Source organism: Lingula anatina, chromosome 8, assembly GCF_051362555.1.
Source record: "Lingula anatina isolate TDL-2025a chromosome 8, LinAna3.0, whole genome shotgun sequence".
Taxonomy (NCBI): domain Eukaryota; kingdom Metazoa; phylum Brachiopoda; class Lingulata; order Lingulida; family Lingulidae; genus Lingula; species Lingula anatina.
In genome coordinates this window covers 6,193,415-6,208,307 of record NC_141774.1, presented here as the reverse complement: position 1 = coordinate 6,208,307, position 14,893 = coordinate 6,193,415, and the positions used below count along the sequence as shown (strand labels likewise).

At 36.5% G+C, this 14,893-nt stretch overlaps 2 protein-coding genes across 2 annotated transcripts in view; one reads left to right on the top strand and one right to left on the bottom strand.

Moving 5' to 3' along the window:
• LOC106181472 (uncharacterized) overlaps window positions 1-7,795 on the bottom strand; it is a 98,099-nt gene extending 90,304 nt beyond the window's left edge. Inside the window, exon 1 of the mRNA XM_024077135.2 lies at window positions 7,385-7,795. Coding sequence (XP_023932903.2) covers window positions 7,385-7,441 — 57 coding nt within the window. The 5' untranslated portion in view covers window positions 7,442-7,795. The remainder of the gene's footprint in view (window positions 1-7,384) is intronic.
• LOC106181203 (uncharacterized) lies at window positions 2,464-13,632 on the top strand. Its single transcript, XM_086994549.1, has 6 exons — window positions 2,464-2,618; window positions 3,668-3,711; window positions 10,472-10,628; window positions 11,040-11,276; window positions 11,836-12,067; window positions 12,779-13,632. Exons 3-6 carry the CDS (start codon window positions 10,502-10,504, stop codon window positions 12,831-12,833), a joined length of 651 nt encoding a protein of 216 aa, XP_086850675.1. The 5' UTR covers window positions 2,464-2,618; window positions 3,668-3,711; window positions 10,472-10,501; the 3' UTR covers window positions 12,834-13,632.
• The last annotated feature ends 1,261 nt before the right edge of the window (window positions 13,633-14,893 follow it).

Here is a 14,893-nt window from a genome sequence, read left to right as displayed (position 1 = left end):
TTGATTGTTTTCTGGTTTCTGTCTTTATATTTTTTTCCAGTATTTAATAATTCGCTTTCATTCAGGTAAACAACAAGCAATGAACACAGATCTAGATATCAAATTGGGTGACACATACTGTTACGGTTTGTCTCAATGACACTGTTATTTGCCCCAAGGTCAATCACCCGGTCTATTTTCACCTTCAGTGTCAGTCAACAACTCATTTCAATGTCTGGTGGCTGAGACGACAACAACAACATGATGGCATCTTTTAACTTCTGGGGGGTCATTCGGTGCATGTCCATTTCAAACTCAGCAAGGCTTTAAAATTCGTCTAGGTGGCTTATTTTCACTTTTGTGATGTTCCTGTAAGCAAGATGCATGTCTGACCTTTTTTCCTTGATATTTGCCATGGTGTTACTATGATTTAAGTTTTGTGTGTCTGTCTGTCTGTCTGTCTGTCAATTTTTCTTTCCACGTCTACACTACATTTTATGAATACTATATGCAATAGTTTGGTTGAGCCAACCTTCTGACATTCGCTCAAAATGTGTTGAGAATTTTTGATTAAAATATTATTATTAGTAGTAGTACTAAGTAGTATTATTAGTTTTATTGATAATTATTAACAAGAAAAAAGAAAATAAAAAAATTCCCATGCCTTAACCTTGTTCTGGCTAAGTTCAAAATCTATAAACAAACAAAACGCTGGGGTCCCAGATGTGGCAATATACACAGTAAACACCCTGATAGGCCTTCAAGTCTTAAAAGGTTGAACTTTTGACGTATTTAATGAAACTGGGTGAAGGTTATTTGCATTGATAAGAAAAAAGTTTTTTTTTCTATAATTATCATCATTATCATTATTATTTAGTACAGTATTAGTGCATTTAACAATGACAAAGGCAAAACATTTTTACCAAGTGTATATACTTGTAAAATAGTTGTTAGAATTTAAATCCAAAAGTATTAAAACAAAAGTGAAACAGAAAGTTCTCTAAAAGTTGGTAAAAGTGACTAGGCCAGTGATAAGGCAAAATTGTCAGGTTCTGTGCTGTGACAAAAAAAAAAAATTTGTATGTGATTCAGTAGTGTGTCTCGTTACAAGGTTAAGCAACTGTACTTGATGTGCATATTTTATACCATTCAAGAAGTCATTACTCATCGCACATAGGCGCCTCCGCTACACGTGTTACATGACAGACGAATGGATAACGGGATTAACATTCAGAATTGGAAAATAAAAAAATCCCCATACTGTCTACGGCTACAAATTGGGGGGGGGGGGAAAAGATGGAAATTTATAGTTTCAATTGTTCTTTTTAGCATGTCTAAGGCAGGACTAAATAAATAAATAAATAAATAAATAAATAAATAAATAAATAAATAAATAAAAAGAATTGCATCCATCACATTATTCCCTTGAAATATAAGTTAGCTACTAAAATTCAATAAAGAAATAACTAGTATGGGGGCGTCTCGATAGTCCGAAGGTTCATTGGTCCGAAGGTTCATTGGTCCGAAAAGTGGTAACATTTTCATCGATTTTTTAATCAAGGGTTCATTGGTCCGAAGGTTCTATAGTGAACATTCGGACCAATGAACCTTCGGACTATTGAACCTTCGGACTATCGCTACGGCCCCACTAGTATGTATCCTCTGACTTTCACTTTCACTTTCAGTTCACAGAACTTCAACCAGGCTGGAAGACTCCGTGACCTTTGACCTGCTGACCGCGAAACCTTTGTTTACACAACCTTTTAAAATAAAATCAACTTTCCCTTATGCATATTTTATACCATTCAAGAAGTCATCTCATCACACATAGGCGCCTCCGCTACACGTGTTACATGACAGATGAATGGATAATGGGATTAACATTCTGTATCACAAACAAAAATCCCTATACTGTCTACAGCTAAAAAATGGGGAAAAAAGATGAAAATTCAAGATTCCATTTTACTTTTGGCATGTCTGAGGCAGGACTAAATAAATAAATAAATAAATAAATAAATAAAAAGAATTGCATCCATCACATTATTCCCTTGAAATATAAGTTAGCTACTAAAATTCAATAAAGAAATAACTAGTATGTATCCTCTGACTTTCACCTTCACTTTCAGTTCACAGAACTTCAACCTGGCTGGAAGACTCCATGACCTTTGACCTGCTGACCTCAAAACCTTTGTTTACACAACCTTTTAAAATTAAATCAACTTTCCCTTGTGTAAGGGTTGGATTTAAGACTTGGTTATATTTCCATCTAATTCTAGACATTCTCAAGTTGAGCAAATGGAAATAAATGATTTAAAAAATTCACTTTCAAAAATAAATGACAAAAATATCAGAGAGATGTGATATTCATAATTATTATTATTATTATTATTATTATTATTATTATTACTATATACCAATTCTATGGAAGGCACATTGTAAGATAAAGCATCAAAATCCATTTTCAGATTGTCAACAATGCACCTACACAAAATTAGGGTCTCCTGGAAGTCTCCAGTTCTTGGAAATTTCAAAAGATCACTTTCAGTTTCATATCTATGGTACAAAAAGCTGGGTGATTTTCTTGAGCCTTTATTACGGATCCTGTGCTAGAAGAAAACACCACAGCCGGTTAATAGCAGGTAGGTTGCTTTGTCTTTCAAGCATTTTATAGGATGGAATTTTTTTACTTTCATTTTCTCAAATTTCTCAGAAACTTCAACCTGGCTGGAAGTCTCTGTGACCTTTGACCTGAAAAACACCTGCTTAAGTTCACCGTTTGATTATTTTATTGGCCTTCTCCTGTATTGTATAATTTCTGGACTTCAAAGAATTTTTTATACAATTTATCCAGACCCCTAGCCCTGGCCAGTTTGTATCAAAAATGTCAAAAAAATGATGTCAAAAAAGATTTTTTTCAAAACTTGATATGACTAAAAACAGTGAAATAGTGCTTGATTATTACTGCTGTTATTATTATTATTATCACACTAGTCCAGACCTGTCAAACATCAAAAAATTTTAATATATAGCATCAATTTCAACTTTCTGATTATCACTGATTCTCTCACACACACACATACACACGACTTCTTGGAAACCCCCAGTTCTCAGATATAAAGAGCTACGGAAACCCCTGTGACATTTGACCTGAGAACCATCTGCTTAAGTTCACCCTTTCGCAATCTTATCAGCCTTGTTTTGTACTGTATACGTTTTGGACTTTAAAAAAAATTATATACAATTTATCCAGACCCCCCCCCCCCCCCAAGTTTGGAACAAAACTGTAAAAAGATGTTGTGACAAAAGATTCTTTGTTTTAAAAGTTGATGCGACTAAAAAAAAAGTGACATATTGCTTGATTATTATAGCTGTTATTATTATTATTATTATCACAGTCCTGTCAAACATCAAAGATTTTCGAAAATTATATTGCATCAATTTCAATTATATTCAGATTGTCATCAATTCACACACACACACACACACACACACGTACACATTCACCCACACACATTCACACACACACAAAGGGCCTTCTGGAAACCTCCACTTCTAAGAAATAAAGAGCCTACGGAAACCCCCAATTCTAAGAGCTAGGGACCTCTAAGGTGACATATGGTATTGCCCACTTTCAGTTTCATATCTATAGTATAAATAGCTTGGTCATTTTCTTCAACCGTCATTACAGAGCCAGGACTTCCAAGAAAAAACAGCAGACTTTGTCAGCCACAGGTATGTTTGTTTATTTATTTTAAAACTTAAAATATATCTTAAAAGTAAAAAACTTATGAAAGGGTTGCAGAATTTTTTTGAATCAAATATCTGTTTTTCACCAAATTTATTATAAAAGAAATCTGATTTTTTTAAAACCAGAAGCAATATTACTTTTGATAGAGTGTTTTTTGCCAAAATTTCATCCTTATGCATTCAAGACAGTATGGCCTCTACTAAGTTCTCTGATACAATTTATACCTTAAATCAAATTTATTACTTGGGCACATATAGTCGTTCTAAACTTGTCAAGGGCAAAATTTAAGAGATTAAAAAAAATGTGACCCTTACTCTTAGATAACTGCACTTTATGGACTAGGTAACTTGTCACTAAATCTAAGCAAGTGGAATAGAAATCCAGTTTGTTTTCAAGAAAATGATGAGCATTAATTTTAATGTGAAGGAAGCAAGATCCACTCTTCCACTTAAAAAATCAATGCAATTGAATCTTTACTATAACAATGGTGTAACATGTTACTTTCTTTTCCCACTGCTTTTACGTGCAACCAGTAAAACCTTCGCCCATTACACAATTATTTACACAATAAAACATCCCTTTCCTAACCTTTAACCCCCCCACCCCCCACCCCACTAATCCCACCCTTAGACCCACTACCTACAGAAAAAGAATCCTAATTTCAAACAAATTTTGTTAAAATCTTTCCAGCCATGAATTAACAAAATTTGGAAAAGAGAAGTAAATCCTCTTTCACTTTTCGTGGCAATATATTAGCTAGCTATTTTTAACCTATGTGAACACTTATTATGCCAGCTAAAGTTCCCTCCATCATGAAGTCCCCGAGCCAAATTTTATATAACACCAGTTGTTTTTTGTATATTTATTGCTTATCATATTTCTATACTTGTAAACAGATCCTGGTGTGGTCTGCTGACATTCTTTTATTTATTTATTTTTTTTATTTTTTTGTACAATGTAAAATTGGACCATTTACTCATTGAAGATCGATGTAAAACACATTAGCCCTTTCCCGTCAAATATACATAATTAATTTTGTTAAAAGTTTCTGACTTAGATAAATGAATAACAGGATTAACATTCTGTATCACAAATGAAAAAATCCCTATACTGTCTACAGCTAAAAAAATGGGGGGGGGGAGATGGAAATTAAAGTTCAAATGTACTTTTGGCATGTTTGAGGCAGAAATAAATAAATAAATAAATAAATAAATGGCCAAAACCATCCAGCTATAAGACTAAATAAAGATTATTCCAGATAAACCCCCATTACATTCTGGTACTAGTAAGCTTCCTCAAAACTATAATCTTTCCTATGGTTTCTGATAATGAAATTTCTCTATCCAGGGTTGAGTTGACCTTTGAAAAAACCTACATCCCATCAAAACAAGAATAAAAAACAATACTAAACAATTTTCATGATAGGCTAAGGTATAAATAAATCTGAAATGAAACGAGCTTAGAAATAATGGCCATCATTTCCTATCTGAGACAAAATAGATATAAATATGACTGTTGCTAAGGGTGATGAAGGACAATTACTGGAAGATGAAAAACAACAACAACAACAGTCACACTATGGGTGCTTTCCCAGAGATTTAGATCGATCTAAAGATTAAGTTTTAGATCGACCTAACTCCCTGGGGGTTCACACTAAATTGCAGTCAGCCGAGCGCGCACCATAGTTAATTACCCCCTTACAGCTTTTAGTAGGCGGGACAGACACTTAAGCTGGCCAAGCTGACAGTAATCTAGTGAGACTCCCCACAGGGATAGATCGATCTAAAAATCTATGGAAATGGGGTGTATGAATCTGTCTCCCATGTTAAAGGGATAATAACTCTTCGTATGAGATCTATATTTCACAATAAAAACATTGTGAACAACTCATAGAAATATAATATATTGTTTTACCACAAAAACGGCAGTTATAGCTATTATTCTGATATCTGAACTAGTCTTTAGACCACGTGACCTCCATTGATGGCTTTACTCTGTTAAAATCTCTTAAGAGATTATATAACAAAAAAACAAACTTTTTAGAAAAAACCAGGGACTAACTTTGAATGTAAAAATGGATTCATTAACCATTGGTAAGTATGGGAAAATTGTTGTTTACTCCAGGAAAATTCATTTTTTTGGCCAAAACGAAGAGTTATTATCCCTTTAAACAATCATAGGCTGCGTTCAGAACAGAGGTTGATCCACGGACTAATAGATCCACATCAAATATGACAGACAAACTTGAAAGCTTATTGCCTAATCTATTTAGTACCTAGTAGGGGATTAGGCAGCAAGCTTTCAAGTGTGTCTGCCATATTTGGTCCGCGGATCTGTTTGTCCCAAGATCAACCTGTTCTGAATGCGTTCTACAGAGACAGCCCACAGTCTCACCACTTAGCCTAAAGTCGAGCCAATTTTCATGGAATTTGAAGGAGTGGGATAAGAAATAATGGCAGACTAGCGACAGAGGTGCGCCAACAAATAAAAGACAATAGAATTTATACACTGGTAATTTTTCCTCTTATGTCTCGTCAAATTATAGTTCATTGTGTGTAGCTACAGTACAAATTCATCATGTTTTGTTTTCTAAGATGCCTTTCTGGGCAAAATCAATAAAAAGTTAAGCCTCACACGGGTTTTTGTCATGTTTTCTAGTCTCGTATGACAAAGGGGAATGATGATTTGATGATTTCTATTTTATGTACATGGTACCTGCAACTGCTATATGATATTTAACTGAGAGAGAGAGAGTAAGTCATTTTCCAATTTGGCAGATATTTTTCAAGGAAGATCTAAAAACATCTGCAGTTAAAAAAATATCCCCAATAAAAAAACTTTTTTTTTTCTGATGACACTGTATTAAGCTTCCAGAAAAGTGAACATGTGAACAAACATATTAATTTAGGTGAACCACAGTTTCTTCAGACCAATCAATCAATCAAAAATACTAACAGTATCAATTATTCAATAATAATTATAATAATGGTGATTAATTAATATACCTTAAACACATATATGCAAATCACATGTACTTAACATATATGTAAATACCAGAATGCAGGGGGGGGGGAGGGGATTTGCCATTTCCATCAGACTTGGAGGGAAAAAAACTACAGAGTACTTAATACACCGAGAGGACAATCGGCTTACATGATAAAACATTCACTGTCTCTTTATAATGAAGGATAAAAAAAAAACGGCTCTTTGATGATTGGCTCAATGCCATGTCTCACATAATCATGAGTACTTAGCAAAAAACAGGTTTAGGCTTTTTTCTTTAGGAACAATTCACTTTTTATCAATGGGCTTATACTCCAGTGCTGTATGTGTATATACATGTCCATAGATAGCTAGACAGACAGATAGACGGGATGACAGACAGAGGGACGTGCTGGCAATAAAGGATGAATGAAACGTCTCCATCAGTACTCGAGTACTAGTAGTAGTACCTGGAATTTTGATTCAATCTGTTTTTATCGTTATATATGTTTTTCTGGGTTACTCGGTACAATCTACACGGTAAAACTATGTCACCCTGTGATTTGGAGGTTAAAGGAACATTTCTACGCTATGACACACAGGGTGCAATTTGAACCTGCCATTCACTCCATTACATATGTGTATCGTACGGCCCTTGTTTTTCTCGAGTCTCACCTTTAATTTCCTCAAATATCCCTGCTTTCGGATATCCCCCGAGTCCGTGGACGCCATCCTGCCTTTGAATCACCTTCACCTTCTCCTCCGTGAGTCTGTTTATTACACAACTTCTTCCTTGTACCTTCTGGCGCCGATAAACATGTTACACACGGGAATTTATGAATGAGAGTCGGCGCACCAGAGAGCTTGCCCTCTCAATAACAAACGCCCGATCAAAATGTTCCAGCGAAAGGAAAAATCCTCAGCGCCCCTGGATGAAAAGATTAAGGGGAGGCTGGTCAGACTTGAAGCACACAAGGTCTCGCGATTCCTGAACCGGAGAAAAATCTATATTAATCTTGCAGCGGCTGTGTTGTTCTCTTTACTGAAAGGCAGCAGCCATATTCGCATCACGTGATCTAGGTTCAGAGTCGTAAACAACTCGATGCGCCTGCGCTAATTATCCCGGGTGATAATAATTCCCTTCGATCTAACGGCCAAAATGAACAATTTCCTCGTCCCGCGGGCATTAGAACAGATCTGGCTCTAAATGGGAAACTAATGGTTTGAAATAGAATGCGGAATGGCGACTGCCTGGGTCTGTTTTGACGGGGGAAATTGAAAGGTCATTATAGTGCACCTGTCATTATCACAAACCACGACTTGACTAATGTCACAGAAAATGAACTGATAGGTTTTTTATGAACCATTGACTTGTAATAAATTTATGCGATGTTGACTTTCCCACTGACTTTCTAGGTTAACTGCATTACGAAGACAATCTACTGGTTGAATAGATGTTTCTCTTGTGTTACTAAAACGTTAATTGATTTTTGTGTTAATGGATTTTAAGGCAATTCGGTTTGGGCTCGTCTTCTTTGACCTAGTTTTTGGTGGCGGTGTTTACAATTTTATTCTGTTGCTATAACAATGCAAGGTCGATGCACGCTCCAGTTTATAATGAACCCAAACAAAGTTAAAACAACAACCGTGAACCCATTGGTTCCGATTAATTTAAACATGTTTTTCAATAAAAGAAATAGAAACTGTCTAAATTCGCAGTTGAATTGGAACTCATGAGGACAGGTGGACCTTTCGCCAAAATTAACATTTAAAACATATTTGACTAATAATAATAATAATAATTATTATTATATTGCGCAACCATTTCATGAATAAGAGTAAATATTTTACATTATAAATAATTTCTAGTGACATTATAATATATATACCCGGTACACCCCTACTATAGTACAGTTTTTATTTATCTTTTAACGTGTCATGTACGTGAATATATAAATCACCAGGCCCCGTGAACCTACAAGTACAAGTCACCGAACTCAAATCAAAAACAAGGTTAAGGTTATAAAGTATAATTACACAAGATTTAATAGGTTATCATTGATACAGAGATCAAGATCAATGTCAATTAAGGATCGAATGATAATAATATGATAACATTAGGCCTGCTAACAGTACAGCTGGGATATCAATGAACATGAGGAGTGGAGATCTATCACGATAACTAAACCGTGAGACGCCTCAGATCTGAAGCAGTATAATACATGTAGATTGCATCGCTTTTCTAAACCTGGCTATATATTAAGGGGCGGATTAATTGAGGCCGTCTTCTGGGTCTTCTAGAAGACGGTTAGATTTTCAAGTTTACATTGATGGGTACGTAATATTTTCTGTCGGAAGACGGTCAAAAATTGAGGATGGAACAACAAAGATAATTTGAAAGACTGTCAGAAAATATTTCTGGATCCGCCCCTGATATTTGCATACGGTGACACCCCCCCCCCCTCGTGCTCTCTCCCACTCTCTCTCTCTCTCTCTCTCTCTCTCTCTCTCTCAATTAAAGTACCTTAAAGTACCTTTGAAATAAAGGAAACAACCAGAATATAACGATCAAGTAGGAAGTCTCCCGATTCAGACTAAAAATTTCCCGATCTGCCAGACATTTCTCTCTGCTGAGGTGACTTTAGTCACGTTTTTTTTTTTTTTTTTTTTTTTTTTTTGTGTGTGTGTGTGTGTGTGTGTGGGTGTGTGTGTGTGTGTGTGTGTGTGTAGGGGTGGGGAACATAGGGCGTGCGAGGGAATCTCCCTTTCTGGCAATCGTAAATGCTGACAGGTATGGAAGTCCGGGTTCCCGTTATATATGATCTGTACAGGTTAGGATAAGTCGGAAGTATCGGAGTCAGAAGGTCAGAATATGGAACGAACGTCACCTGTACGAAGCAACGAAAAACGAACTACGGTCCCAAGCGGGCTAGCATTCCTGTCACTCCGGTAAATCTTAGAATCTTAATTGATACAAACGATTAAAAAACTGAAAAGGCATTATCAGTTATCGCTCACCCCTAGTTTAAAAGCTCCCTTCTTGGAAACTCATCTATTTACTATCAGCCAGTAGTTGTAAATCTAGGTAACAGTAACCCTGAAACTCATGGGGTAACTTTAGGGAATTTGGATATGAAAAATAAACTTACAAAAATATAAAAAAACAGTTTTTGGTCATGCGTAATTTTTATTTGTTCTTATATATTGCACAAAACTACCAACGTACTATAGTTTCTATAACTTCTCTTAAAGCAATGAAACGGTTTCTCCACATTGTCTGTATTCCCAAGCGAAGTTTTTTTTTAATTTTTCACAGAGAATTAAAAGATAGGGCCCACAAAAGTGTGTACAGGTGGCTTCATGTTAAAAAAATTGCTCTCCACCAGGTCCGTAGATTAATTATGTGCACATTTCTCCGTGTGTCACGAATTAGCCAGAGACATATCTGCGAATATCTAGTGAAAAATCAATCTGGTAGAGGGTATTGAAGAATAGCACTTGTCCAAATACGGTCAAATTTGGATAACGATATATTTACCGTTGATCTGTTCTGATATTAATGAGATCCGTTATGAAATGATATGTTTAATTACAGCTACATACGCCAGTGGAAGCTTTAAGAAAGAGGTCGACGGAAGCCGAATACCAAAAAAGCCAACTATGCAAATACTCTTATGCCCAGGAGCAAACCGAAATGAGTTAAGTAGGACTATCCCGATCGCCGTCATTTTCATTACTGGTTTCTTTTTTATTCCAATTCAGTCAGAATTCTGCGGATATAGGGGATCTAAGATGGCCGTCAACAAGCTTAAAGTTATCATGTTCCTAGGGACCGTGCGGGAAAACCGTATTGGGGAACGTGTCGGGATCTTCATGAAAAAAATCTTGGAGGAAACGGACCACGAAGTGGAAGTCATGGGTAAATGATTAAAATTATAGATGTATTTTTTTTAAATGTCATATTTGCCAATTAAATTAAGAATATAAGTGTTATTATTATTTTTTTCCAGAATTATTCTACCAGTTTAAATTTTTAGTTCTCATTGCATTTCTTAAACAATTACTCAACGATCACTGGTTATAAGAAAAACTAAAATTAATTTTTTTTCTAAATAAGTTCAAATGTTTGCATCTTACGCCTATTATAAATGTTCAGTTAATTTATTTATTTATTTTTTTTTTTTTTTTAAATTTTGACTCACTATCTTGGTAAATATAAAACAGAAGCGGACCATTTTAATTAATTACAATACACTTTTATGAGCAGACGAGGTCAATTTTCATTTGATATCGCCTCTTTCTAATAGTACCATCCCCCCTTCTCCTCCAGATCCAAAAGAGATCGACTTCCCATTGCTAAAGAAGGCCTTTCACCATTATGATGATCCGTCAGACGCGCCCCAGTTTCTACAGGACTGTAACGCCAAGATACAGGAGGCTGATGCCTTTGTGGTCGTCTCTGCCGAATATAACCATAGCATCCCGCCAGCGTTGTCCAATATGATGGACCATTTTAGCCCGTCAGTGTACGCCTATAAGCCGAGCGGGATTGTCAGTTATTCTCCGGGTGAGTGGTCATTTTTGCGATTCTTCTGTGTGTGTGTGTGGGAGGGGGGGGGGGGTTGTTTTAAGTACAAATGTATAACACCACTCCCAAATCATTACCATAGTCTTGCTGCATTAAAACGATTTCAATGAGCATTCTTGCGGAAGAAACAACAGAATAAACATAGTGTAAGAGAGTCGAAAAAAATGACATGCAATTTGTTTTGGAGTGGTGATTGCAATAGTTGAAAGGCTCACTTAACACAATGTTAACATGATGTTGAAAATCTCAACCAAGAGCGGGAGGTGGGGATGGGTTTTAGCGGCTTGGGTTTTGCCGTCCATCTACCCCAACACACATTTTTTCTCACCACATCTCAAGCACAGTAATTGGGTTGGGGGTGGGTGGGTGGGCGGGTATGGTAGATCGCCCGGCCGCTATTTGATATCTGAATGTTTAACCCCTCCCCCCCCCCCCCACACACACACATTCTCTCTCTCTCTCTCTCTCTCTCTCAGTAACATTGAAGAATTGTTAAAAATGGTCAAATTTTTTATATCTTATTTTCATTCGTGTCTAGGTCAGACAGCTGGGGTCAGAGCCGCCATGCAGCTGCGCAGTTTTCTCGGAGTTCTCGGCTGCATGAGCGTCCCCAGTATCTTCGGCATCCCGCAAGTGCACGAGGCCATCGACGCGGACGGCGAACCGCTGAACAAGCGCATGCGGGAGAGTGCGCTGGAGATGGTGCAAGAGCTGGACTGGCACGCCCACGCGATGAGGAATCATAGGATGAAAGTGGGCGTCCCTACCCAGTAAATGCAACATTTTTGGACTTATTACTTTGTTTTGTTTTGTTTTTTGTGCTTATTAAGTTATAGTATTTTTGTTTGTTTTTAATGTCTTTTCTTTTTCTTAAGCAATGTAATTGCGTTCACACGGGTGGTGTTTTAGACTGAAAATTTAGGGTCATCAGCTACCCGAATTATCAGAAAGACGATGGGGACTCACTAGTTAAAGCTTAGCTTTTTAATGAAATAGATTGTGTTGTCTAAACAGCTGTTTTAGGCTAATTATGCTCCATAATGCCAAACACCAAACATTTTGTATGTACATGGAGACATTTAACTGTAACAGTATTAATAATGTTAAGTTATACAAAAAAGGTTACAGTTTAAGTGCCACTTTTTTTACAATTTATCCCATGAATCTTTTTGGAAATACCTCATGGAATTTATTACTATTTAATTTTGTTTGATTTGACAGTAAGAAATACCCTTCTGTTCTCCCATGAGCACTCGATTTTGTTGGTATTTGTGTACCTGAAACAGCCTACATATTATTTTCTGACTTAAGGACAGATATGCGTAGGCAATCATTTATTCTAAATCGGCACTGTTTGTAAAACGCACTACATTACCGCTCACATAATACTTTATATGAATATTTATTTGAAAACTTTATATGGTCACAAATAAATGTTTGGAGATTCTTTGATATTTTCCATAAATTACTTTTGCATGAAGTTCTATAAGGAGCTTACCACCCTCGCCTCCATTGGTAATACTGGCCAAGTTATAGACTCTATCGTGTGGCAGTTAAGATCCCAAATTAAATCAGTCCCCAGGCAGTGGCGGTCCCAGGAAATAAAGGGCCTAGGCAATTCAGGCACCAAGCAGTTAAGGCACCATGCAGGAAATAAATAAAGCAGGAAGTGCAAGTTCCGGGAAATAAATTCCTATGAAAATGAAGGCTCCAGACAGAAAGACTTCAGAAAATAAAGGCACCAGGCACCGGAAAGCACAAACATCAAAGGGTAAAGATAAAAGTCAGGAAATGATGGACCCAGGCAATGAAGGCACCAGGAAATAACGAAACCAGGAAGTTAAGGCACCAGGAAATAAAGAATCCAGGCAATTAAGGCACCAGGAAATAAAGAAACCAGGAAGTTAAGGCGGGAGGCAATTTAAATTAAAGGCTTCAGACGGCAAAGGTCACAGAAAATCAAAGTTCCAGCTGGCAATGAATTAACATGGGCTACTCCCAGCACACGCAAAATAGAGCCCAAGCAACAGAGACCAAAGGCAAGGGTGACATTGAGATGGCCATGGGTGACAAGCAACGTGGATTCTTTCACCGCCCCCTCTCACTTCTCTGTCAGTATCGTGTATCGGGTGACGTAATTACCCTTTGATGAAAGAAGTAAATGTCCATCTTGTGTTCCTCTACGTTGCATACAGGGTTCTAGTTGTATTATTGCTCCGGAAAGGCCACCTCACAAGTTAATCAATTGCATTGATCATCATTTGTAAATTTAGTTTGCTTCATTCGGCATGATTTCGTTTTGTAATTGTGTTAGACAAATAAATAAAGTTGTATTTACTATTGCGTTGGCATAAACAAATCACGTTGTCGTTGTTTGTTCATCGCAGTCACTGTCGACACCATCTCTCCGATCAAATAACGCTGACAAAATTCGCCGACATACTGCGTATAATTCTTCACCCCAGTTTCAGCGGGCCTCGTACGCCCCATTCTACTTTTCAGCCTCTGTAGGCAAACGGATATGTGATATTGATAAAGACAGACAAAAATTGATAATATGCTTTATGCACGCGATAGAGTCTCATTTTTAGAAAATCACATTTTTGGCGCCATTTTTTCAGTGGAAAATAATACATTGGTAAAGCTGATAAATTTACAAAAAGAAAACCGCAAAATCACCCACGCTGTAGTTTCAGCTATTCCTTTCTCTCTTTAAACAAAACAGAGCAAAATAAAAAATAGATAAATAAATAAATTTGAGAATTCTTAGTGGAGAAATGAAGAAGTTCATGAAGATTCCTGTATAAAACTAGAGAGTCGCCGTTCTTTCAGCAATTATCGATTTTGTCTGCTCCAAGTCCACATTTTCAATAGGAACCCATACCCATTCTTGTTACAGGCAACGGACCTCATTTTCATTTAGCCACGGATACGAAAATATCCGAGTCCTTCATCGTGAATTTAATGAGCTTAATCTTAATATATTAATCTTTAATTAAGTTGTTTAATGCTTAACTTGAATCGTTCCGTCAATACATTGAATTTTAAAAAGTGCTTTTTTTTGGTGGGGTGAGGGGATCAATAAAAACGAACCCCTTCTCTAGAAAATCCTGAATCCGCTCCTATATATAATGTACCCCTTCACTAACATCAAGAGGATTTGAGTTCTTATTCATTTAGGATAGTTAATTCTAGGGGCTGTAATCCGACTCAGGAAAGTCTAGGTATCGGCTCGAGTTATTTCCGGAGAAAAAAGTTCCTCAACGCCGCAGTTTTATTTTTAGAACCAAAAAAAAAATCAATTTATTATCTGGACATTGCCGGTTTTATGGAAGAAACCGGAGTGACAGAAAGCGCCAAAGTTAAAAAAAGTTTAAACGAAATAAGGGGCAATTGAATAGAAGACAATTTCGACTGACAATTAAACGAATCGCGTGCACATGCAGGCAACTCCACTAACATTAATTCACAAATCTGGTGATTATTTTGCCATCTGTACAGGCCTTCCGGTTTTTTTTATTGAACAAAAAGAAAAAAAAATTACAGAATATATTTTTTATTAATCTATTATATACAGTAACATTCAATTTCAAAAG